This window comes from Chlorocebus sabaeus, chromosome 24 (genome assembly GCF_047675955.1).
Source record: "Chlorocebus sabaeus isolate Y175 chromosome 24, mChlSab1.0.hap1, whole genome shotgun sequence".
NCBI lineage: Eukaryota > Metazoa > Chordata > Mammalia > Primates > Cercopithecidae > Chlorocebus > Chlorocebus sabaeus.
In genome coordinates this window covers 81,052,990-81,071,860 of record NC_132927.1, presented here as the reverse complement: position 1 = coordinate 81,071,860, position 18,871 = coordinate 81,052,990, and the positions used below count along the sequence as shown (strand labels likewise).

The 18,871-nt window shown below is 52.8% G+C and overlaps 1 protein-coding gene across 2 annotated transcripts in view; it reads left to right on the top strand.

The window, feature by feature from the left end:
• Positions 1-3,764: 3,764 nt before the first annotated feature.
• Positions 3,765-18,871, top strand: part of TMEM179 (transmembrane protein 179) — a 51,573-nt gene continuing 36,466 nt past the window's right edge. For both annotated transcript variants that reach the window (XM_073011368.1, XM_073011367.1), the window contains exon 1: positions 3,765-4,023. In XM_073011368.1, coding sequence (XP_072867469.1) covers positions 3,992-4,023 — 32 coding nt within the window. In that variant the 5' untranslated portion in view covers positions 3,765-3,991. The remainder of the gene's footprint in view (positions 4,024-18,871) is intronic.

Here is an 18,871-nt window from a genome sequence, read left to right as displayed (position 1 = left end):
GGGCTCTGGGGTGGGCTTCCGGGCTGACGGCCTCCTGTGCTTCCTTTAGGCTTTTCTTTTTCTTTTTTTTTTGAGATGGAATTTCACTCTTGTCTCCCAGGCTGCAGTGCAATGGCGTTATCTCGGCTCACTGCAACCCCAGCCTCCTGGGTTCAAGTGATTCTCCTGCCTGAGCCTCCTGAGTAGCTGGGATTATAGGCGTGCACCACCATGCCCTGCAAATTTTTTTGTATTTTTAGTAGAGATGGGGTTTCACTATGTTGGCCAGGCTGGTCTCGAACTCCTGAACTTGTGATCCCCCACCCTTGGCCTCCCAAAGTGCTGGAATTACAGGCATGAGCCACTGCGCCCCGCCCCCTTTACACTTTTCAACAAACAGCCGAGGACTTTCTCCAAAGGAGAGAAATTCCCTTCTAGTTCATAACATGATTCCCCTTAAGCCTGCGGAAGCACCGGCGGTCGGTCGCCAGAACTGGGTTTGGAGGAGTGAACGCTGTGGGGAGGAAGCTGAGCCCATGGGTCCCCTGTGGTAGGTGTAACTGCCTGGGGCCATGGTGACTACCCAGGGTCGGCAGTGGATGGCGTCCTCCTTGCAGCTCAGTCCTGCCTCTCCCACCTGTTCCAGCACCCAAGTGCCTGAGCCCTTCTGGGGTCAGGTCCAGGTGCTTCTATGTGCCCCTCTGTGGGGCTGTCACTACCTGGCAACTCTCCTCCTCTGGGACCATCGTGGGCTGCCCAACCCCAGGCCAGGCGGTAGCTCCACTGACTTGACCAGGTTGGGTGGGGGGAAGGGTGCCATTCCCCTTGGGGCCTCTCTGGCCTCTGAGCATGGCTGTCTCTGGCTCGGGGCTGTCCTGCGTGTGGGTGACCAGCACAGCCCCCAGGCCTCCCTGCTCCAGTGGCCTTGGTCCCAGAGAGTGCTCAGAGCTGGTCAGAAAAGGCCCTGAGAACAACCTCCTCCCCCTAGCCCCAGGCAAGCTGTCCCCTCCCACCACTGAGAGGGCCCCCAGTTCCACCTTGGTGGAAATGTCCACAAGGCCCTTCCGTGGGCCCGGGGCATTCTGACCTTGAGGGATTCCCAGTGGAGCCCTGTGCTGAGACTTTCTGGAAGGAAGGAAGTGGAGCTTCAGCCGTGGAACCCGCAGTGGTGTCTGACACAGGGGCGCAGCCACAGGGAGTCAGATTCGGCTCCCAGCAGCCCTGGGCTGAGCATGGACCCTTCCCCTGGGTCAAGGAGAGAGGGGGTCCCAGGGCCAGTGCAGACAGAGGGGACTCTGCTCAGACTCTGCTGGACAAAGACCAGGTAGTGTGAGTTGGGGGCTTGTGAGACTCACCAGGCCCCGGCAGGCTGCAGAGCCACCTTCACTCCTCACTCACCCCGTGGGATCTTCACTCATTCATTCACCCCCTGGGGCCTTCACTCATTCATTCACCTGATGGGGCCTTCACTCATTCATTCACCCTGTGGGGCCTTCACTAATTCATTCACCCTGTGGGGCCTTCACTCATTCATTCAGCCTGATGGGGCCTTCACTCATTCATTCACCCTGTGGGGCCTTCACTAATTCATTCACCCTGTGGGGCCTTCACTCATTCATTCAGCTTGATGGGGCCTTCACTCCCTCATTCACCCTGTGGGGCCTTCATGCCCTCACCCCTCTGTGAGGGTAAGCAGAGGGGTGCTTGCAGGTGAGACCAGAGAGGGCCACCGGGAAGGTCCTTATGGCCAATAGGGGGGTTTGGCTGCTCTGAGTGCTGTGGTGAGTTCTCTGCGGTGTCCTAGCTATGGTCACAGCTGTGGGATGCCAGGGAGGGGTGGCGGGAGTGGGTGGGCTGGGTGTGGAGGGGGCAGGCTGGAGAGAGGCAGGGGCTTAAGGGATGGAGTGAGAGTGGCCCAGCCCCAGCACAGTCCTGGTCCCCTTTGCCCTAACTGTCCTCTCCCTGTCTCCCCAGCCTGCCTTCTCAGGGGATGCCTGGGCTGGGGGTGGGTGGGGGCAGTGGGGATGGTGAGGGCTGGGAAGGATGGGGATCTGGCCTCCTCACTCACTGGGGTCTTTCCAGCCTGAGGTCCTTCTCCCCCATGACCCTCACAGGTCTGTGCCCCCATCACCCTCTGCTCCTGCCCCCTGGCCCAGGCCCTTGTCTGTCTGGCCAGGCTGGGTGGGATGAGGGTGGTGCTGAGTGAGTGCAGGGGGCATCTTGAAATCCCTGGGGACAGCTGGTCTCTCAGGAACCCCCGCTCCTGCCTTTGTGTGGGTGCTCTGCTGGGGCCAACTCAGGAGCCAATGAGGGCTGTTTCCCCTGCCTCACCTCCTCCTGGCTTTGGTGGGGCTCCAGGGGAGGAGGAACAGATGGAGGGGTGGGGTGGGCAGAGGGTCCTGCCCCTCGGAGGGTGGAGCAGGCACTGGGGGATGGGTCTTGAACTTCCCATGGAGATTCATGGAGGGTCCTGTTAAGTCCACAAGGCCATCCATGCTAGGGATGGAGGGCCGTGCACACAAGGGATGGGGGGCCATGCGCATTAGGGATGAGGGCCACCCTCACTAGGGATGAGGAGGGTGGGCAGGGCACAGGACTGGGCCTTTGAGACCCCGCACGTGGTGGGCATCACTAGAGGGGGTTGGCATTCCATGGATGGGAGGGGCTGTGCTGCCCCTAGGCCCATGTGCCCAGCGGTGTTTAGGAGCCAAGGGGAGGTAGGGTCAGGGCTTTGGGCTGCCCAATATTCAGTGGTCCTGGGCCACACCCCCCAATCCCTCCAAGGTTCTGGGCTCCACCCCCCAATCCCTGCAAGGTTCTGGGGGCAGCTGCAGTGAAGGGGGCCTGACCAGTGTAGGGGAGGGAAGCCCAGGCAGCAGGGCTCTCCCTCTGTGTGGACAGGGACGTTCTCAGGTTAGGAAGCGAGTGCACTGTTGGGAGCGTGCAAACCCAGGCCGAGGGTGGGGCTCGGTCCCAGTGCCACACGCTGGGTCTGTGCATCTCCAGACTGACCTGGGTAATCACTGATATTGGGCTTGGCTCCCTGGATCCTCCCACGGGGCAGCGCTGCTGAGGTCCTGCACACACAGGCCACACGAGGGCGCCAGAGCTCCACCCGCGGCCCGGCCAGGCAGCAGTGTGGACAGGGTCTGGACCCCTTGGTGGAATCCAATAGGAGAACTGGGTCGCCTTGGAGCAGCCCACCTGCAGCGGGCTGGGTGGGTCGCTGGGTCTCCGAGCCCCTGCCAGGTCAGGAGAGAGGATTGTGGCTGCCCCAGGGGACGGGTGCTGCTCCCTGCGGGCAGACCAGGTGGGCTTCCTGGCAGAGGTGGCATCAGTGGCAGGAGACCGGTGGGGCTGAAGGTAAGGCAGGAATACGGGTTTCCTCGTCAGTGAGTGTGTGTCTGTGCCAATGGAAGACGGGCCAGTGAGCATCCTTGTGGTCAGAGTTCCACACCCACAGAAAGCCGATCCATCCACCCTGTAGTGGGACACCCTGTAGTGGAACCCTCAGCCCCCGGGGCCAGGGATTCAAAGCACCTTCGTGGAAGGAGCCCCAGGAGGAAGGACCCGCCCCCGTTCCCGGGGCTGGCGTTGAGAAACACGGTGAATAATGGATGCTACAGGAACAGAGGGATTAGCACAGGCACAGGAAGGGGAGGCCCATTCCTTGTTAATATTTATTAAACCCACAGCCCCATCACTCCAGAGCCTCATCCATATTAATTCCCAATTAAACATTTATATGAAGGAGATTGCTTCTCCTCCCCCTCAAAGAACCTGTTTGAAGCTGGGACTGCGGGTGGCAGTCAGGGAAGTGGGGTCTCCAGGGGGGCCTGGGAGTGGGGGCTGGAAGAATCCCTGGACTTGCCCCTGAGGCCCCCCGTTGCATCCCGTGGTCCCAGCTACAGCCTGGCCTGCAGCTGCTCTCCATGCCCAAGTCCCACAGAAGGCCAGTTCCAGCACATCCAAAGTCCCCGAGGTCAAGGCCCTGTCTCCAGCTGCAAAGTCAATGCCTGAACTCTGTCGGCCATGCACACCTCGGTAAGATTGAGTGGGCAGGGGGTGGCTGAGTGCTGGCAGGAGGGGTCCAGAGTGCCGATGTTGTCTGGGGTGGGCCTCAGGCACAGCAGATGATGCCTTCCAGCAGGCTTGGTGCCACTTTCAGGGGACAGCCCAGCGGGGTCCCCAGGCTCCCTCCAGCCCACTCTCCACCCTGTGGCCGGGGGCATCTTTCTTTTGTTGACTTTGGTGTGGACATGGAGGGTGACTACTGGTGGTCTTTGGTGCGAGGGTTGCGTCAGCGCTGTCCTGAGAGTGTGTCTCCTCCCCGCGCCCTGCCCAGCCTCCCTGCTGTCTTTGTCAGTTTCCTTTTTAGTCCATCTGCGGCCGACGTGACTTTGTCTCCGTATAATAAGCCACTTTCCCCTACGCTGGGTTCTCCTTGATCTGTGGGAGTCACCTTTTACCTAAGTGAGTTCCCACACGTCCCTGAATCTGTTCAGGGTGGGCTTGTTCCGTCACCGGCAGCGTGCTGGCTTTTATTTTTATCTTTCATTTCCACGGCTTCATAGTTTGTCTTCATCCTGGTGGAGTGAGCCCTTTCTCTTGGCTTTTCAATCAGCTTCCCATTCAAGGACGCTCATTCTTCCATAGTGTGCTGGAATAGGGCTGTGGTCGGGTGTCTTTAAAATGCCTGCTGGAACATTGCTTTGCATTGCACTAATCTAGAAGCTAATTTGGTGATGTCGTGGGCTGTGCTGCTGGTCACTCCCGAGCTGACCATGGTGCCTTCTCCTTTCAGTGGCTTGGCTGGGTCCTTTCACTGAGTTCCGGAATTTTCTCAGCAAAAGGCCAGCCTGTTCCTTGGTAATTTAATTCCTAGCCACTTAATTGCTTCAGTTGCTGAATGGTATCTTATTTTCTGGCTGATTATTGCTGCCATAGAGTCACATTATTGATTTTTGTAGGTTTATCTTGTAAGTGTTCATCCTAGTAGTTTGTTGATTCGGTGACATTTTCTACATAGATGGCCACGTTATCCACCAGTCGTGACAGTTTTATCTCTTCCTTTCCAGTCCTTACACCTCTTCATTTCTTAATTTTTTTTTTTTTGTTTGTTTGTTTGCAATGTTTCCCGGAACTTTCGAGATTATGTTAAACTGAGTGGCGATAAGGGACGCCCTTGATTTCTGGTCTGGAAGAGATTGTGTCTTAGATTTTTCTGTGAAGTCTGATGTTTCCTGCGGGTTTCTGGAAAGTAGGTTTTACCAGGTTAAAGATGTTCTCTTTTATTTGTAGCCTTCTGAGAGTTTTTAGAAATTATAAATAGGTGTTGAACTTTGTACAGGTCTTCTGTGTCTATTGAGATAATTCATGTGGTTTTTTTGTCCTTTAGTCCTTTTAGCAGACTGGTGAGTCACCTGAGGGATTGATCTAATGTGAGCCGTTCTTGCTCCTCTTGGACAGACCCTGCTGGACTGCGGGGTATTATTTTTTAACTATTTTGTTGAATGCCATTGATTATAAGGTGCATTGTTGTTTTATGTACCTCTAAGAAAGAAAAAATGCTGCCTATAAAACTATGACACAGTGTTTTATCACATAGAAGCTCTACTTTGCATGCATCGGAGAGCTCTTAGACTTACTTACTCGTAGGATTTTATCATAGCTCAAGCTCTTATACATCCATAAAAAGGGGAAAAAAGCAAGATCACAGAATGAAGGTGGCCCCAAAATGCCCCACTCCCAGAGCTGGGCTCCCCGGAATCACATTTGGGCTCAGCATCCCTGATGCCCTCGTTTCTCGGTGTGGAGCCTCGGAGGCAGAGTGCGTGGGGTGGTGATGCACGTCTCAGACGACGGGTGGGACCCGTTCCTCAGGTTTTGCTGCCAGACCGTGGGGGCTGCTCTGTCCTGAGAAGAGGCACCACCATCACCTTGGGAAGTTTGACACTGGTACTTCCTGGATCTCAGCAGGACCCATGGGGGCTCTCAGACGGTGGGTGGCACTCATTCTTCATGTTTTGTTGCCAGGCTGCGTGGGCCCCCCAGGCCCCTGGAGACACGAGGATCTGTGCCCATGCAGGCGACATGGCTGCCTTCTAGCCGCCAAGGGTGGGGTCACCACTGCGCCGACACAGGCGGCCCATCCCCACCGCAGCTGCTGTGCTCTGCAGAAATCACCCGCAGGGCACACAGGCAGAACCGCCCCTGCTGCAGATGCCGGTTGCAAGGTAGGGGGTCCCAGGTTCACACTTCTGACCAACTGGCTACAAATCCAGGGGTTCCCGTGATCCCCCCTCAGGCTTGACAGTTTCCGGGACTCTCAGAATCAGGAGAGAGTTATAGTCACAGGACTGCTTTCTTACAAAGGACACACTCGGCTCAGAGAGGCAGGGCCTGCTCTCCATCTCTCCCGGAGAGGGGATTTCTAAAGGGGAGATGGGCCTGCCTTGGTGCTGGGGCTCCACTGGCAAGGGCGTCCAGGCTGACTCCTTGGCCTGGCTTTCAAGGCCTGTCATGGGCGGAACGTGTGGGTCCCCCCAGTTCTGGGTTGAAGCCCTCACCTCCATGTGACGGTGTTTGGGATGGGGTCTTTGGGAGGCAGTTAGGGTCGGATCCTGAGGCTGGGGCCCATGACGGGATGAGGGCCCTTACAGGAAGAGGAAGAGTGACATCGGCCGCGCCCCCAGCCTGTGCCCAGAAAAGGTCACGTGAGGACACAGCCAGGGACAGTGTCTGCAGCCCGGGAAGCTGCTCTCTCCAGGAGCCGAGCCGCTGGAGCCTTGATCCTGGACTTCCGGCCTCTGGAACTATAAGGGATAGTCTGTTGCTGCAGCTGCCTGTCTGCGGGTTCTGTGGGCGCAGCCCACGCTGTCTGAGACAGGCCCCCTCCGAGTCCTGGCACCCTCCCCACCCCCAGCATGCAGGCCGGGCCTCAGGTGCTCACTGCCCAACCTTTGCTTCTGCTGACCCCCTTTGCTCCTCCCCAGCCACTGGGCAGGTCCTGACTCCTCTCCCAAGGTCCAGTTTGAAGCCGTCGCCTCTTCTGAGCTTTCACAGCCCTCAGGGAGCAAAGCCCTCACAGGGTCTGAGCTCTGAGGCCTGTGCCCATCTTCCCTCCAAACCTCGCCTGAAAAACAGGAAAATACTAGAACCTCTACACAGGGCTGGGGGTGCGGGACTGTGATAGAGCCCCTGAAGGGCTCTCATGCCCATCCTGGAAAGATCCATGCTGCTCCTGGGGAGGCCAGGCTCCCAGAGAGCAGGGACTGTGACTGAGACAGCCCGGGTGTGGTGCTCTGGAATCCTCCTGGGAACAGCTGCCTCCAGCACATGGTGGGAGGTGCATGGTGGAGGCCAACCTGGGCGGGGGCTGGAGAGTGGAGCAGGTCAGCTTCCCTCTGCAGGGACCTCTGGGGGCTGGGACTGTACCTCCTTTCTCCGCCTCTGTGTCTCCAGTGCTCTGCAACGGCCAGGCACCCCGTGCACATCCAGGCAGCTGGATGACTGGGTGGAGGGAGGGAGGGAGCAATGGAGGGAGGGAAGAAGGAAGGGAGGAGTGGAGGAAGAGAGGGAGGGGAGGAGGGAGGGGTGGAGAGAGGGGTGGAAGGACGGATGCTTGGATAGAGGAGGGAGGGGAGGAGCGAAGAATGGAAGGACAGATGCATGGATGGATAGAGGAGGAGAGGAGGAGGAAGCTTGGGAGGAGGGAGGGGTGGAGAGGGGTGGAAGGACAGATGCATGGATGGAGGGAGGAGGGAAAGAAGGAGGGAGGGAAGGAGGGAGGGGAGGAGGGAGGGATGGAAGGACAGGTGCATGGATGGATGGAGGAGGGAGAGGAGAAGGGAGCTTGGGAGGAGGGAGGGGTGGAGAGGGGTGGAAGGACAGATGCATGGATGGAGGGAGGAGGGAAGAGAGGAGGGAGGAATGGAAGGACAGATGCATGGATGGATAGGGAAGGAGGGGAGGAGGGAAGAATGGAAGGACAGATGCATGGATGGATGGAGGAGGGAGGGGAGGAGGGAGCTTGGGAGGGTGCAGGGGCACCTCTCAGTGGTCTTGTGGATTCCACATCACTGGACAGGTGCTCTGCCCTTTTGTCTAGGGAATCTCTCTTACAGCCTGTGCTGTTCTCTCTGAGACCGAGGGTGAAGCACTGTCTGGGGGTGGGGCCAGGGTCTTCACAGGGCTGGCTCAGGCCATTGCTCTGACCACATCCCAGAGGAGGTAGGTCAGCTCCCCCAGGCCTCCTGGGTCCAGCAGATCTGGTGCCCATTGTGGGGGCAGTCTGTCCCGAGGGGGCCCTGGGACCCTGCTCTCCTGGTCAGTGCTGGCCCCAATCACTTCCAGGGATTTGAGGAGAATGGAGGTGGGCTGGATAGCATGGTTAATTATTCAGTGATTTAAATGAGATAGCAAAGGGCTTTTTATAGATTTGCATATAAAAATTATGAAACTCAATATATCCTGAACACGCACAAATTAGTGGTCCGCAAAGACACGTGTGGCAGGCGATTCCACGAGCCTCAGGCCCCAGGCGCCAGGACGGGATTAAGGTCAGCTGCGGAGACAGATGGATGCGTGGCCCGTTAATGGCCCGGAGACGCTTGTGTGCAAAAATTTATCCTTTCTCACACAACCACTGTTGCTGCTCCTCTGCCGGGTGTCTTAAATGTGCTCTTGTATGTATAATATTAATTTAGTCATAAAATAAAAGGCAGTAGCTCAGAGAGGAGCCCATGTGAACCATTAAATTCAAAGTACCGTGTGAAGTATTTGCGGTCTGGCTGCCGGGTGGGGTGAGGGGAAGGGGCCCTGGAGGGGGGTCTCCATGCCCATGAGGAAGGAACGTCAAGCAAAGCCTCCATCTCCTTCCTCCAGAGCCAAGAGCACTGGCCATGGGTGCCAGTTAGAAGCTGTCTGGGGACCCAGGTGCCCCTAGAACAGGGTGGCTGGAGGCTGGGTGGATGAGGACCCCGCTGTAGCTGGAGGCTGGGTGGATGAGGACCCCGCTGTAGCGGGCATCCTTCGGGGTGGAGAGTGGAGGTGTTGTGTGTGCCCCTGTGCACCAAGAGGCTCCAGGTGGATATAGCAGATCCAGGAGGCATTTCCAGGGCTTGGGAGAGCTGCTGGGAGCCCCAGCAATCCACAGATGTGCCCAGGAGATGTGCCGGGAGCTGTCATCTGCTTCCCGGGGTCCCAGTGCGGCACTGCACCTGATCTCCACCCCCAGGATGGTGAGGTGTCTGTGGTTTAAACCCCCAGTGGGTGCTACGCAGTCACGGTGCCCAAGCCAGCTCAGACAGTTGGAATGGAAGGACGGGGGAGGGAGGAAAGGATGGAGGGATGGGTGCAGGAGCCGGGGCTGGGATGCTGGTGGAGCACGGGTGCGGGTGCAGGACAGGAGACGGGACACTCGTGAGATCCTCGAACTCAATCTCAGAGGGGATGTGGGGCCAGGATCACACAGTCCAGCCCCTCGGAGGGGATGTGGGGGCCAGGATCACACAGCCTAGCCCCTCGCAGGGGATGTGGGGCAAGGATCACACAGTCCAGCCCCTCGGAGGGGATGTGGGGGCCAGGATCACACAGTCCAGCCCCTCGGAGGGGATGTGGGGGCCAGGATCACACAGCCCAGCCCCTCCCAGGGGATGTGGGGCAAGGATCACATGGCCCAGCCCCTTGGAGCCCTGTCCTCTCATCAGTGGTGACCTTGGGCTTCCTGTGTGACCCTTGCAGGCTGGAAAGCCCCCTCCACTCAGGACGCATTCCCCAGCAGGGCGAGACTGAACCACCCTCCCGGCAGGCCCAGCTAGTCCTGCGGGTGAGGCCTTTCCTCCCCCACCCTCTGGACACCCTTCAACTGTGGATGAAGCGGAAGCTACCCCTACCGGCTGCCACACCCCAACCCTCCCGGAGTGGGGACCTCCCTGGGGCAGCAGGTGCGTCTCCTGGCTCTGGGCTCCTTGTTCAGGCTGCTGTTGAGGGTCCATCCCCAGGGCTGCGCCAGGCCCCATCAACTGCCGGTCCATGGGATGCCTGGGCCGGCCCCGGGGCACTTCGGGGTTGATGGGATCGGAGATGCCCCTCCATGATCTTTGCCTCCTGTGTGTGCTGACCCCCAGCCCCTCCCCACTTCAGGCACGTTGCGGGACGTGTGGAACCCATTACTGCTCCCCTGCCCGGTCCGCCTTGGGCTGTGGGCTTGCGTCCTGGGATCTGCTGTGGGTTTTGCCACAGCCTCTCTGCTGCACTCTGGCCCCGTCAGCCCCCCGTGTGGGGCCACTGCCCCCTCTACATGCAAAGCAGATCCCAGGTGCGGGCACACTTCTCTCTGGGGAGCAGAGGGCTTTTCTGCAGAGAAAACACCCCCTACGCTGTTGGCTTGAAGCCCCTGGTCCTGTTGGCCCTCTCTGTAGTGTCCTGGCCGTGGCAACTGATCTCGAGGCTCCCTCTGGGGTGGTGCTGGGCTGGGCTGCTGGGGCTGGGCCCTCTCCCATTTGGGGTCAGCAGGCCATGGGGGACCTGGGCGTTCATGTCCAACCCCAGGGCCCTGCCGCAGGGGGACACAGACCTTGGCATGGGGGTTGTGCTGTGGGATGCACTTACCTCTTTCTTCTCTTTCCCCTGGGGCACAGATTTTGGGGTCAGGAGGCCAGGCCAGTGAGCGGTCAGATTGTCTGGCCTTGCTGAGCCTCAGTTTCCCTCACTGCAGCACAGGAAAGGTCATGGCTGTTGTCAGGCACGCCAGTGTGGGCTCCTCCCTGTCAGGTCCCAGTGGGGCAGCTGGGCGGGGTGGGCAGGTGGTGGCTGGGAGCCCGTGCTGGTTCCTGTCCACTCACGGCAGGACCCGGGGCAGTGGCTCAGTCGAGGCTCTGGGTGGTCTGGAGAGAACAGGGCAGTTGGCAGAGCTGACCCAGGTCAGTGGGATTAGGGGGGCCTGACAGGGGTGGAGGTGAAGGCAGGGAACCCAGCCCACCTTCGGGGTCCACCGCTCACCTCAGAGAGGTCTGAGAAAGGCAGCTGGCCTGTGGGGACAGGGCTCCTGGTCAGTCCTGGTCAGGCTCAGAGCTGGCCCTTCTGGCCCCACTGGGCTCATCTGTCTCCACATCTGTCTGAGGCCCTGCTTGGAGACCTCAGGCCAGGGGGCAGCCAGGGACTTTAGGTCCCAGTCAGACAGGCCCCCATGCTGCCCACAGAGTCCGACAGGAAAGATGACAGCGGTGAGTTTTCACCTGATGGGCAGATGGATGTCATCTGTTACTGTCGTTAATCAGTGCCAGCTTCCCCAGAGCCACTAACAGGCTGCCGGGAGGGGAGGGTGAATGGGGCTGAATTTGTCAAGAACCAGGCAGAGGCCGGCAAGGGTGGGCTCTCAGCTGGGAAGCAGTGGTGGTCACGGCAGCAAGGGCTGGGCTCCTGGCAGGGCTGTGTGCAGCCCGGTGGGAGGCCTACGTAGCTGCGGGAGGTAGCAGGACAGTGGATTGGGGCTGGTGGCCGTGGGCTCAACTCTCTGGGGCCTGCCCTGGCAGCACGGCCGCCTCACACCATGGGGGCCTCTGCTGTTGGCACTGCAGGGCCTCAGGCCAGGGGCAGGGGCAGCCTGAAGGCCCCGGTCTGCTGCCATTTCTATGCTCGCCTGGCCCCAGCGCAACGGCGGAGGCCATCAGGACGTGACTACAAGGGGCTCTGTGTTCTCACCAGTGGCAATGTCACTCACATGGGGGCAAACATTGGCCCTGGTGGCAGCAAAATATCTTACTCTTTTTCTGTACAAAACATAGAGGCACATATGGAAAACAAGCACATGAACAAGACCAAGAGGAGCTCTGGTGGCAGCTTGTGGTATATGCCACTGGAAACGTTATTCAATGGTGCACTGCGGCTGGCCTCCACAGAAGTGCAGAAAATAACGCAAGAGCAGAGGCCAACATTGCGTGCTATTTGTTGTTGATAGCTCCCTCTGGAATCAATCAAGCATGACAGCTTCATTCCATTGCCCCTACCCTGGAGGGCGTAGGACTTTCTGACCCCTGCGCTCCGTGGGTGCTCCAAGGCTGGTGACTGGGAAGTAGCTTCTCTGTTTTCCAGTTGGCATTTCCACACCTGGAGCAGGGCTGTATGCGTGCATTGGCTGGTCCTGGTTCTCTTCCTTGGGAATTGCTGCTCCTTCCTGTTGAGGTTTCAGGAAATCAGCAAAGACCCTCTGGTGTCCCGCACCTGAGTCGGACAGAGAAGCGTGAGCGCCAGGGTCTATAGGTGTTGGAGAATCACCCTCTGCTCTGCAAAGCAAGGGTAGACGAGGGGACAAAGTTATGCACGGGTGTGTGATGGGGCCTTCTACCTGGAGGCGCGTCGGGAGGCACAGCCGGCAGGCTCTCCAGGGTTGCTGCTTTGCAAAGGTTGAGGGCAGAGAGAGAAGAAAAGAGCCCAGGTCCTGAGCACGTGGCCTTTGAAGATATTTGTTCCATGCAACAGAGGCAGAGACCCATGCCTGCCACCTGCCTGTCTGGCAGCTCAGTCCTCTCCTGGGAGGAGTCAGGCAGGGCTGGAGGGTGGCAGGGGCCCAGCGTCCCTTGTGTGAAGAGCTGGGGCACAATGACCTTGACCATACCCTCTGCTCACTTTTCAGCTAGGTTGGATGTCTTTTTTGTTAAAATGGACTTTTATAAGAGTTCTTTATATATTCTGGATTCAATTCTTTATTAGTCACGTGCATTGCAAAGATTTTCTCCAAGTCTATGTTTGCCTTTCACTTTGTAGTCTGTTTTTGACTTTCAGACATTTTACATTTTAATCCAGACAAACGTAACAGTATGTTCCATTATTGTTTGTTAACACTGTGACTTGTTTAGGAAATCATCCTACTCATCAATATCATAAGCATATTCTCCCAAGCTTTCTTTGAAAAGTATTATAGTTTTGCTTTTCACCTTTTAGTCTTTGATCCATGTGGAATTTAATGTGCATGTGGTATAAAATAGGAATTTAATTAATTAGTTAATTTGTTTGAGACAGAGTTTTGCTTTCTTACTGTCACCCAGGGTGGAGTTCAGTGGCACAGCCTTGTCTCACTGCAACCTCCGCCTCCCAGATTCAAGTGATTCTCATGTCTCAGCCTGTTGACTATCTGGGATTACAGGCGCAAACCACCACACCTGGCGGGAAATGAATTTAATGCTTCCTGTGTGGAAAGCCAAAGTTCCAAATGCCGCTTGTTAAACAGCAGCTTTGATGCCTGCCCTGTGCCCTGTGCAGCCCTGTAGCCACTAGCCACATGGAACTATTTACATTCCATGAACTGGCAGGGTGCAGTGGCTCACACCTGTAATCTCAGCACTTTGGGAGGCCGAGGTGGGTAGATCACCTGAGGTCAGGAGTTTGAAACCAGCCTGGTCAACATAGTGAAACCCTGTCTCTACTAAAAATATAAAAATTAGCCAGGCGTGGTGGTTGGCACCTGTAATCCCAGCTACTCGGAAGACTGAGGCAGGAGAATGGCTTGAAGCCGGGAGGCGGAGGTTACAGTGAGCCAAGATGGCGCCACTGCACTCAGCCTATGTGACAGAGCAAGACTCCGTCTTACACACACACACACACACACACACACACACACACACACACATAAATAAATAAATAAATAAATAAATAAATTCCATGAACTAACATTGAATAACATTTAAAATTCAGCTTCTCATGCCAGTTGTACTCAGTAGGTCACAAATAACTGACAAGTACAGAAATGAACAAGGGTAGGGAAGATGTGAAAAGCACAATTAAGTTTGTTTGAATAGACACTTGGGGCAACTGCACTCAGTCAGAGGCCACACCTGCTTTCTAGTCACCCACGGGGCATTTTCAAATGTCGGCCACATTTCAAAAGTACCAAAAAGTGGATTGTCTGGGCCATATTCTCTGATCAAACTGTGGTAAACTTGAAAATCAGTAACAAAAGGCAGTAACAAAATCCATAGTTGCCAGATGAAAAACACACGTATAAATAATTCATTTTCAAAGACAAAATCATAAAAGAAATTAGAAAATGTTTAGATTTGCATAATAACTACTTACCAAAACTTGTGGGGTTCAGCTAAAGCAGTACTTACAGAGACGTTAGTCTATTTTACCATTTCGCTTTACAAAAATCTAGTTTTGGCTGGGCTCGGTGGCTCACGCCGGTAATCCCAGCACTTTAAAAGGCCGAGGCCAGTGAATCACCTGAGGTCAGGAGTTCAAGACCAGCCTGGACAACATGGTGAAACCCCGTCTCCACCAAAAATACAAAAATCAGCCAGGCGCGGTGGTGCGCACCTGTAGTCCCAGCTACTCGGGAGGCTGAGGCGGGAGAATTGCTTGAACCTGGGAGGCGGAGGTTGCGTGAGCCAAGATCATGCCACTGCACTGCATCCTGGGCTACAGAGTGAGACTCCATCTCAAAAAAAAAAAAAAAAAAAAAAAAATCTAGTTTTGGCCAGTCATTCTTAGTGATTTTTGGTCTCTGTTCCATTCATTTCTGCACATACCTTTATGGTTCCGTTTCTTCTTTCTTGGGTTTGTGGTATGGTTGTTTTCCTGTGTCTTGATTTGGATTCTTAACTCAAGAATTTTAACTACTTATTGTATTACAATTTGTGCAGTTTCAGGTTACATATTTCCCTTCACTAGCATTACTTCAGCTGCATTTCCTTAGACTGTGCTGCTTCACCGTGCTTCTCTTCTTTCTGATCCTTGTTAGTTTCTATGGTTTTCAGTTGTGAAGTGGAAAATCTTCCACTCAGATGTCAACTTGTCAATTTTTCATTGTAATACTGAACCTTTTTCATTTATATATTTGAAGCTATGTTTGTCATTCTATGGTAATCTCTGAATCTTTACTAATGCTTTTTTACTTGAAATCTATTTTGTTTGATATGAATATAACTTCATAAACTTTAAGAAAATAAAGTATTTGCTAATTTTTTTTTTTTTTTTTTCTTTTTTTTTGAGACAGAGTCTTGCCCTGTCGCCCAGGCTGGAGTGCAGCGGCGCCATCTCGGCTCACTGCAAACTCCACCTCCTGGGTTCATGCCATTCTCCTGCCTCAGCCTCCCGAGTAGCTGGGACTACAGGCGCCCGCCACCACGCCCAGCTAATTTTTTGTATTCTTAGTAGAGACGGGGTTTAACCGTGTTAGCCAGGATAGTCTCGATCTGCTGACATCATGATCTGCCCCTTGGCCTCCCAGTGCTGGGATTATAGGCGTGAGCCACTGAGCCTGGCCAGTATTTGCTAATTTTTAAAATTTATTTTTGAAACCTAAATTTTTGTTGTTTTTATATTTTGCATCTCTTAGGAAAGTACATAGCTGGATTTGGTTTTGTCGAAGCTCTATTTTAACTTGCAAATTCAGTTTATTCATATTTATTGACACATTTGGAGTCACTTCTACAATTTTACTTTGTGATTTTTATTTCTTGTGATTTTCCTTGGCTTCTTTCTCCCTCATTTTCTGTTTGCTGTGGGGTTGAGGGATTTTTTCCTTCTTCCTTTTTCTTTCCAAATTCTATTTTTATTTTTAGTAGATACATGCATACTTGGCTTAAAGTCTAAATGCAATCAAAATCTATACAATCCTCTAGAATATTAAAAGGATGTTGGAATATTTTAATGGTAATTATACTATTCTGTACATGTTTTTCTGTACTGTTATTTTAGTTTTGTCTCATTTCTTGTTTTCATATCACAAAATTGGTCCCTATCATTATTTAATAATAATTAATCTCATTTGGATTTACTTACATATTTTATATTTTCCCCTCACCACTACTTTTTTTTTTTTTTCCTTTTTGAGGTAGAGTCTTACTCTGTCACCCAGGCTGAAGTGCAATGGCATGATCTTAGCTCACTTCAACCTCTGACTCCTGGGTTCAAGCAATTCTCGTGCCTCAGCCTCTTGAGTAGATGGGATTATAGGCTCCCGCCACCATGCCTGGATAATTTTTGTGTTTTCAGTTGAGACACAGTTTCACCATGTTGCCCAGGCTGGTCTTGAACTCTTGACCTCAGGTGATCCACTGGCCTTGGCCTCCCAAAGTGCTGGGATTTCAGGCGTGAGCCACCATGCCCAGCACCCCACCACTACCTCTTGACTCTCACTCCTTCCTTTGGATTTGTTTCTCTCTGAAAAATATCCTTTAGGAATTCTTTCAGTGAATGAATGTGATTGTTCAATTTTTAATTTTTGTTTGTTGAAAGTGTTTTAAAAAATATAGTTGCCACCCTGACTGACAATGTTGTTGGGTATAAAATTCCGGGTTGACAGATATTTTCTCTCAGCATGGTAAAGACATTTCCTCACTCTGTTCTGGCTTCTATTATTGCTGTTAAGAAGTCAGCTGAATTATAGTTCCCTTGTAGGTTATCTGCCATTATGGGCTAAATTGTGCCCCACTCCCCAGTATGACATCCCAATCCCCAGTACCTCAGAACGTAATTGTGTTTGGATAAGGTCTATAAAAAGTGATTAAGTTAAAAAAGAGGCCACTGAGGGGCATCCTAATCCAATCTGACTGGTGTCCTTATAAGAAGAGGCAGAGACACACGGAGGAAAGGCCGTGGAAAAGCATAGTGGGAAGGTGGCTATCCACCAGGCAAGGAGAGAGGCCTCAGCACAAACCAAACCTGCCAACACCGACAACTTGAGCTTGGGCTTCCAGCCTCCAGGACTGTGAGAAACGGAATTTCTGTTGTTTAAGCCTCCCAGTCTATGGTATTTTGTTACGGCAGGCCTAGCAAACCAATACTTCCGGTTTTTGCTGTTTACTCTTAATATATTCTCTTTGTCTTGATGTCCTGCAATTATACACTGAGATATAATTAGGTTTGTGATTAATTTTATTTATTCTGCCTAGAACTTATTAGGAATTGTGAATCTGAGAATCCCTGTCTTTCATCATTTCTGGAAACTTCTCAGCCATTGTCTCAGTGAACAAAAGAATGACTGTGGCAAGCCTGAGACTGCTCACCGTTAGAAAAGCTACTCACAAAGATGGCCTCAGCCAAACATGGATTTTAGGAGTGTGCCTGTCATTTCCAGAAGTGACAAGAGTGAGTGGCTCATTGTCCCTAAACTGTTTGTGCAAACAGTAAAGTTAGTTTATGCTAAACACCTGTTTTTCTTCTGGGAGCCTGGAGTTTTGGTATGTGCTAGGCAGGGGGTGCCAGTGTGACCAGCTGGAATCCCTGGGTACTGCAACTCTGATGAGCTTCCCTGGTAGATAATAACTCACCTGTGTCATCACAATTTGTTGCTGGGGTAATTAAGTACATATTATGTGACTATTATTAGGAGAGGACTTACATTAGTTTATTTTTGCATTGCTATAAAAATACCCGAGACTGGGTAATTTATAAAGAAAAGAGGTTTACTTGGCTTACGGTTCTGCAGGCTGTTTAGGAAGCATGATGCTGGCATCTGCTCAGCCTCTGGGGAGGCCTCAGGAAGCTTCCAATCATGGTGGAAGGAGAAGAGGGAATAGGTGTGTCACATGGAGAACAGGAGGAAGAGACTGAGTGGGGACTACATACTTTTAAGCAACTAGATCTCATAAGAACTCACTCATCATCCTGAGGACAGTGCCAAGGGGGATGGTGCTAAACCATTCATGGGAAATCTGCCCCCGTGATCCCATCACCTCCTGCCAGGCCCCACCTCCAACACTGGGGATCACAATTTGACATAAGATTTGGGTGGGGACACAAATCTAAACCATATCAGGGCTCCTGGAAGCTTGTGCCTTGTTTCCTCCAGATTTCACCCTGTGGGCCTTTTCCGTTTGCTGATTTTTCTGTGGATTCTTTTGCCATAGTAAATCTTAGCCATGAGTAAGACAATGTGCTGAGTCCTGTGAATCCTTTTAGCAAATCTCATGTTTGGGGGTGGTTCTGGGGACCCGCACACGGTCTCTCAAACATGGTCTCGGTTGTATTCTCTCCTGGAGCTCCAATTAGAGATAAGGTAGACTTCATTCTTTCCTTCTTGATGCTGTTTCATATCTTCCATCTTTTCATTTCTTTGCTCTGCCTGCGGGGTGGTTTATTCAGACCTTTACAGATAGTAATTTTCTCCACAGTTGTGTCTTAACTTCTATGAATCTATTCACTGATTTTAAAAATTCGAATGACTATAGTTTTCTTTTGAATGTTTTTGTAATTTATATATTTATTCATTATTCATTCAATTATTTATGGCAGTATAGACACAAGAATTCTGATTTTAGCTATTTTAGTTCAATGTGATTATTATTTATGTTGTTGTACAGATTTCCCCGCTGATGCCATTGGGAGCTACTTTTGGCCACCCCTGTGTCCTTTTGACACACCCCTCTCATTTTTTTGATTACTTCTGTAGTTCAAGATTATGATTTTTCCCTTCTGCAGTTATTTCTCCAAGCAGCTCTGGTCCCTTTAATTAATTTTAATTACTTATTTATGTTTGAGCATGTGAAGCAGTAAAATGGTTCTAAAAGTCAGAACAATAGAAAATAAAAGTGCTCACAGTGTCTTTCCCCTACTTTCTACCCTGTTCCCATTCCCCCATTTTTTCCACCCCCTTGGTTTACCCAAGCCTCTGTAGCCAAACAACCTTATATGTTTCTTGTTTATTATTCTTGTATGAGTCCATTCTTGCACTGCTATAAGGAACTACCTGAGAATGGGTAATTTGTTAATATAAAGAAAAGAGGTTTAATTGACTCAAAGTTCCGTAGGCTGTACAGGAAGCATGGCTGGGAGGCCTCAGGAAACTTACAATCATGGCAGAAGGTGAAGGAGGAGCAAGCACATCGTCACATGACTGTAGGAGAGAGAGAAAAAAGGGGGAAGTGCTACACACTTTTCAAACAATCAG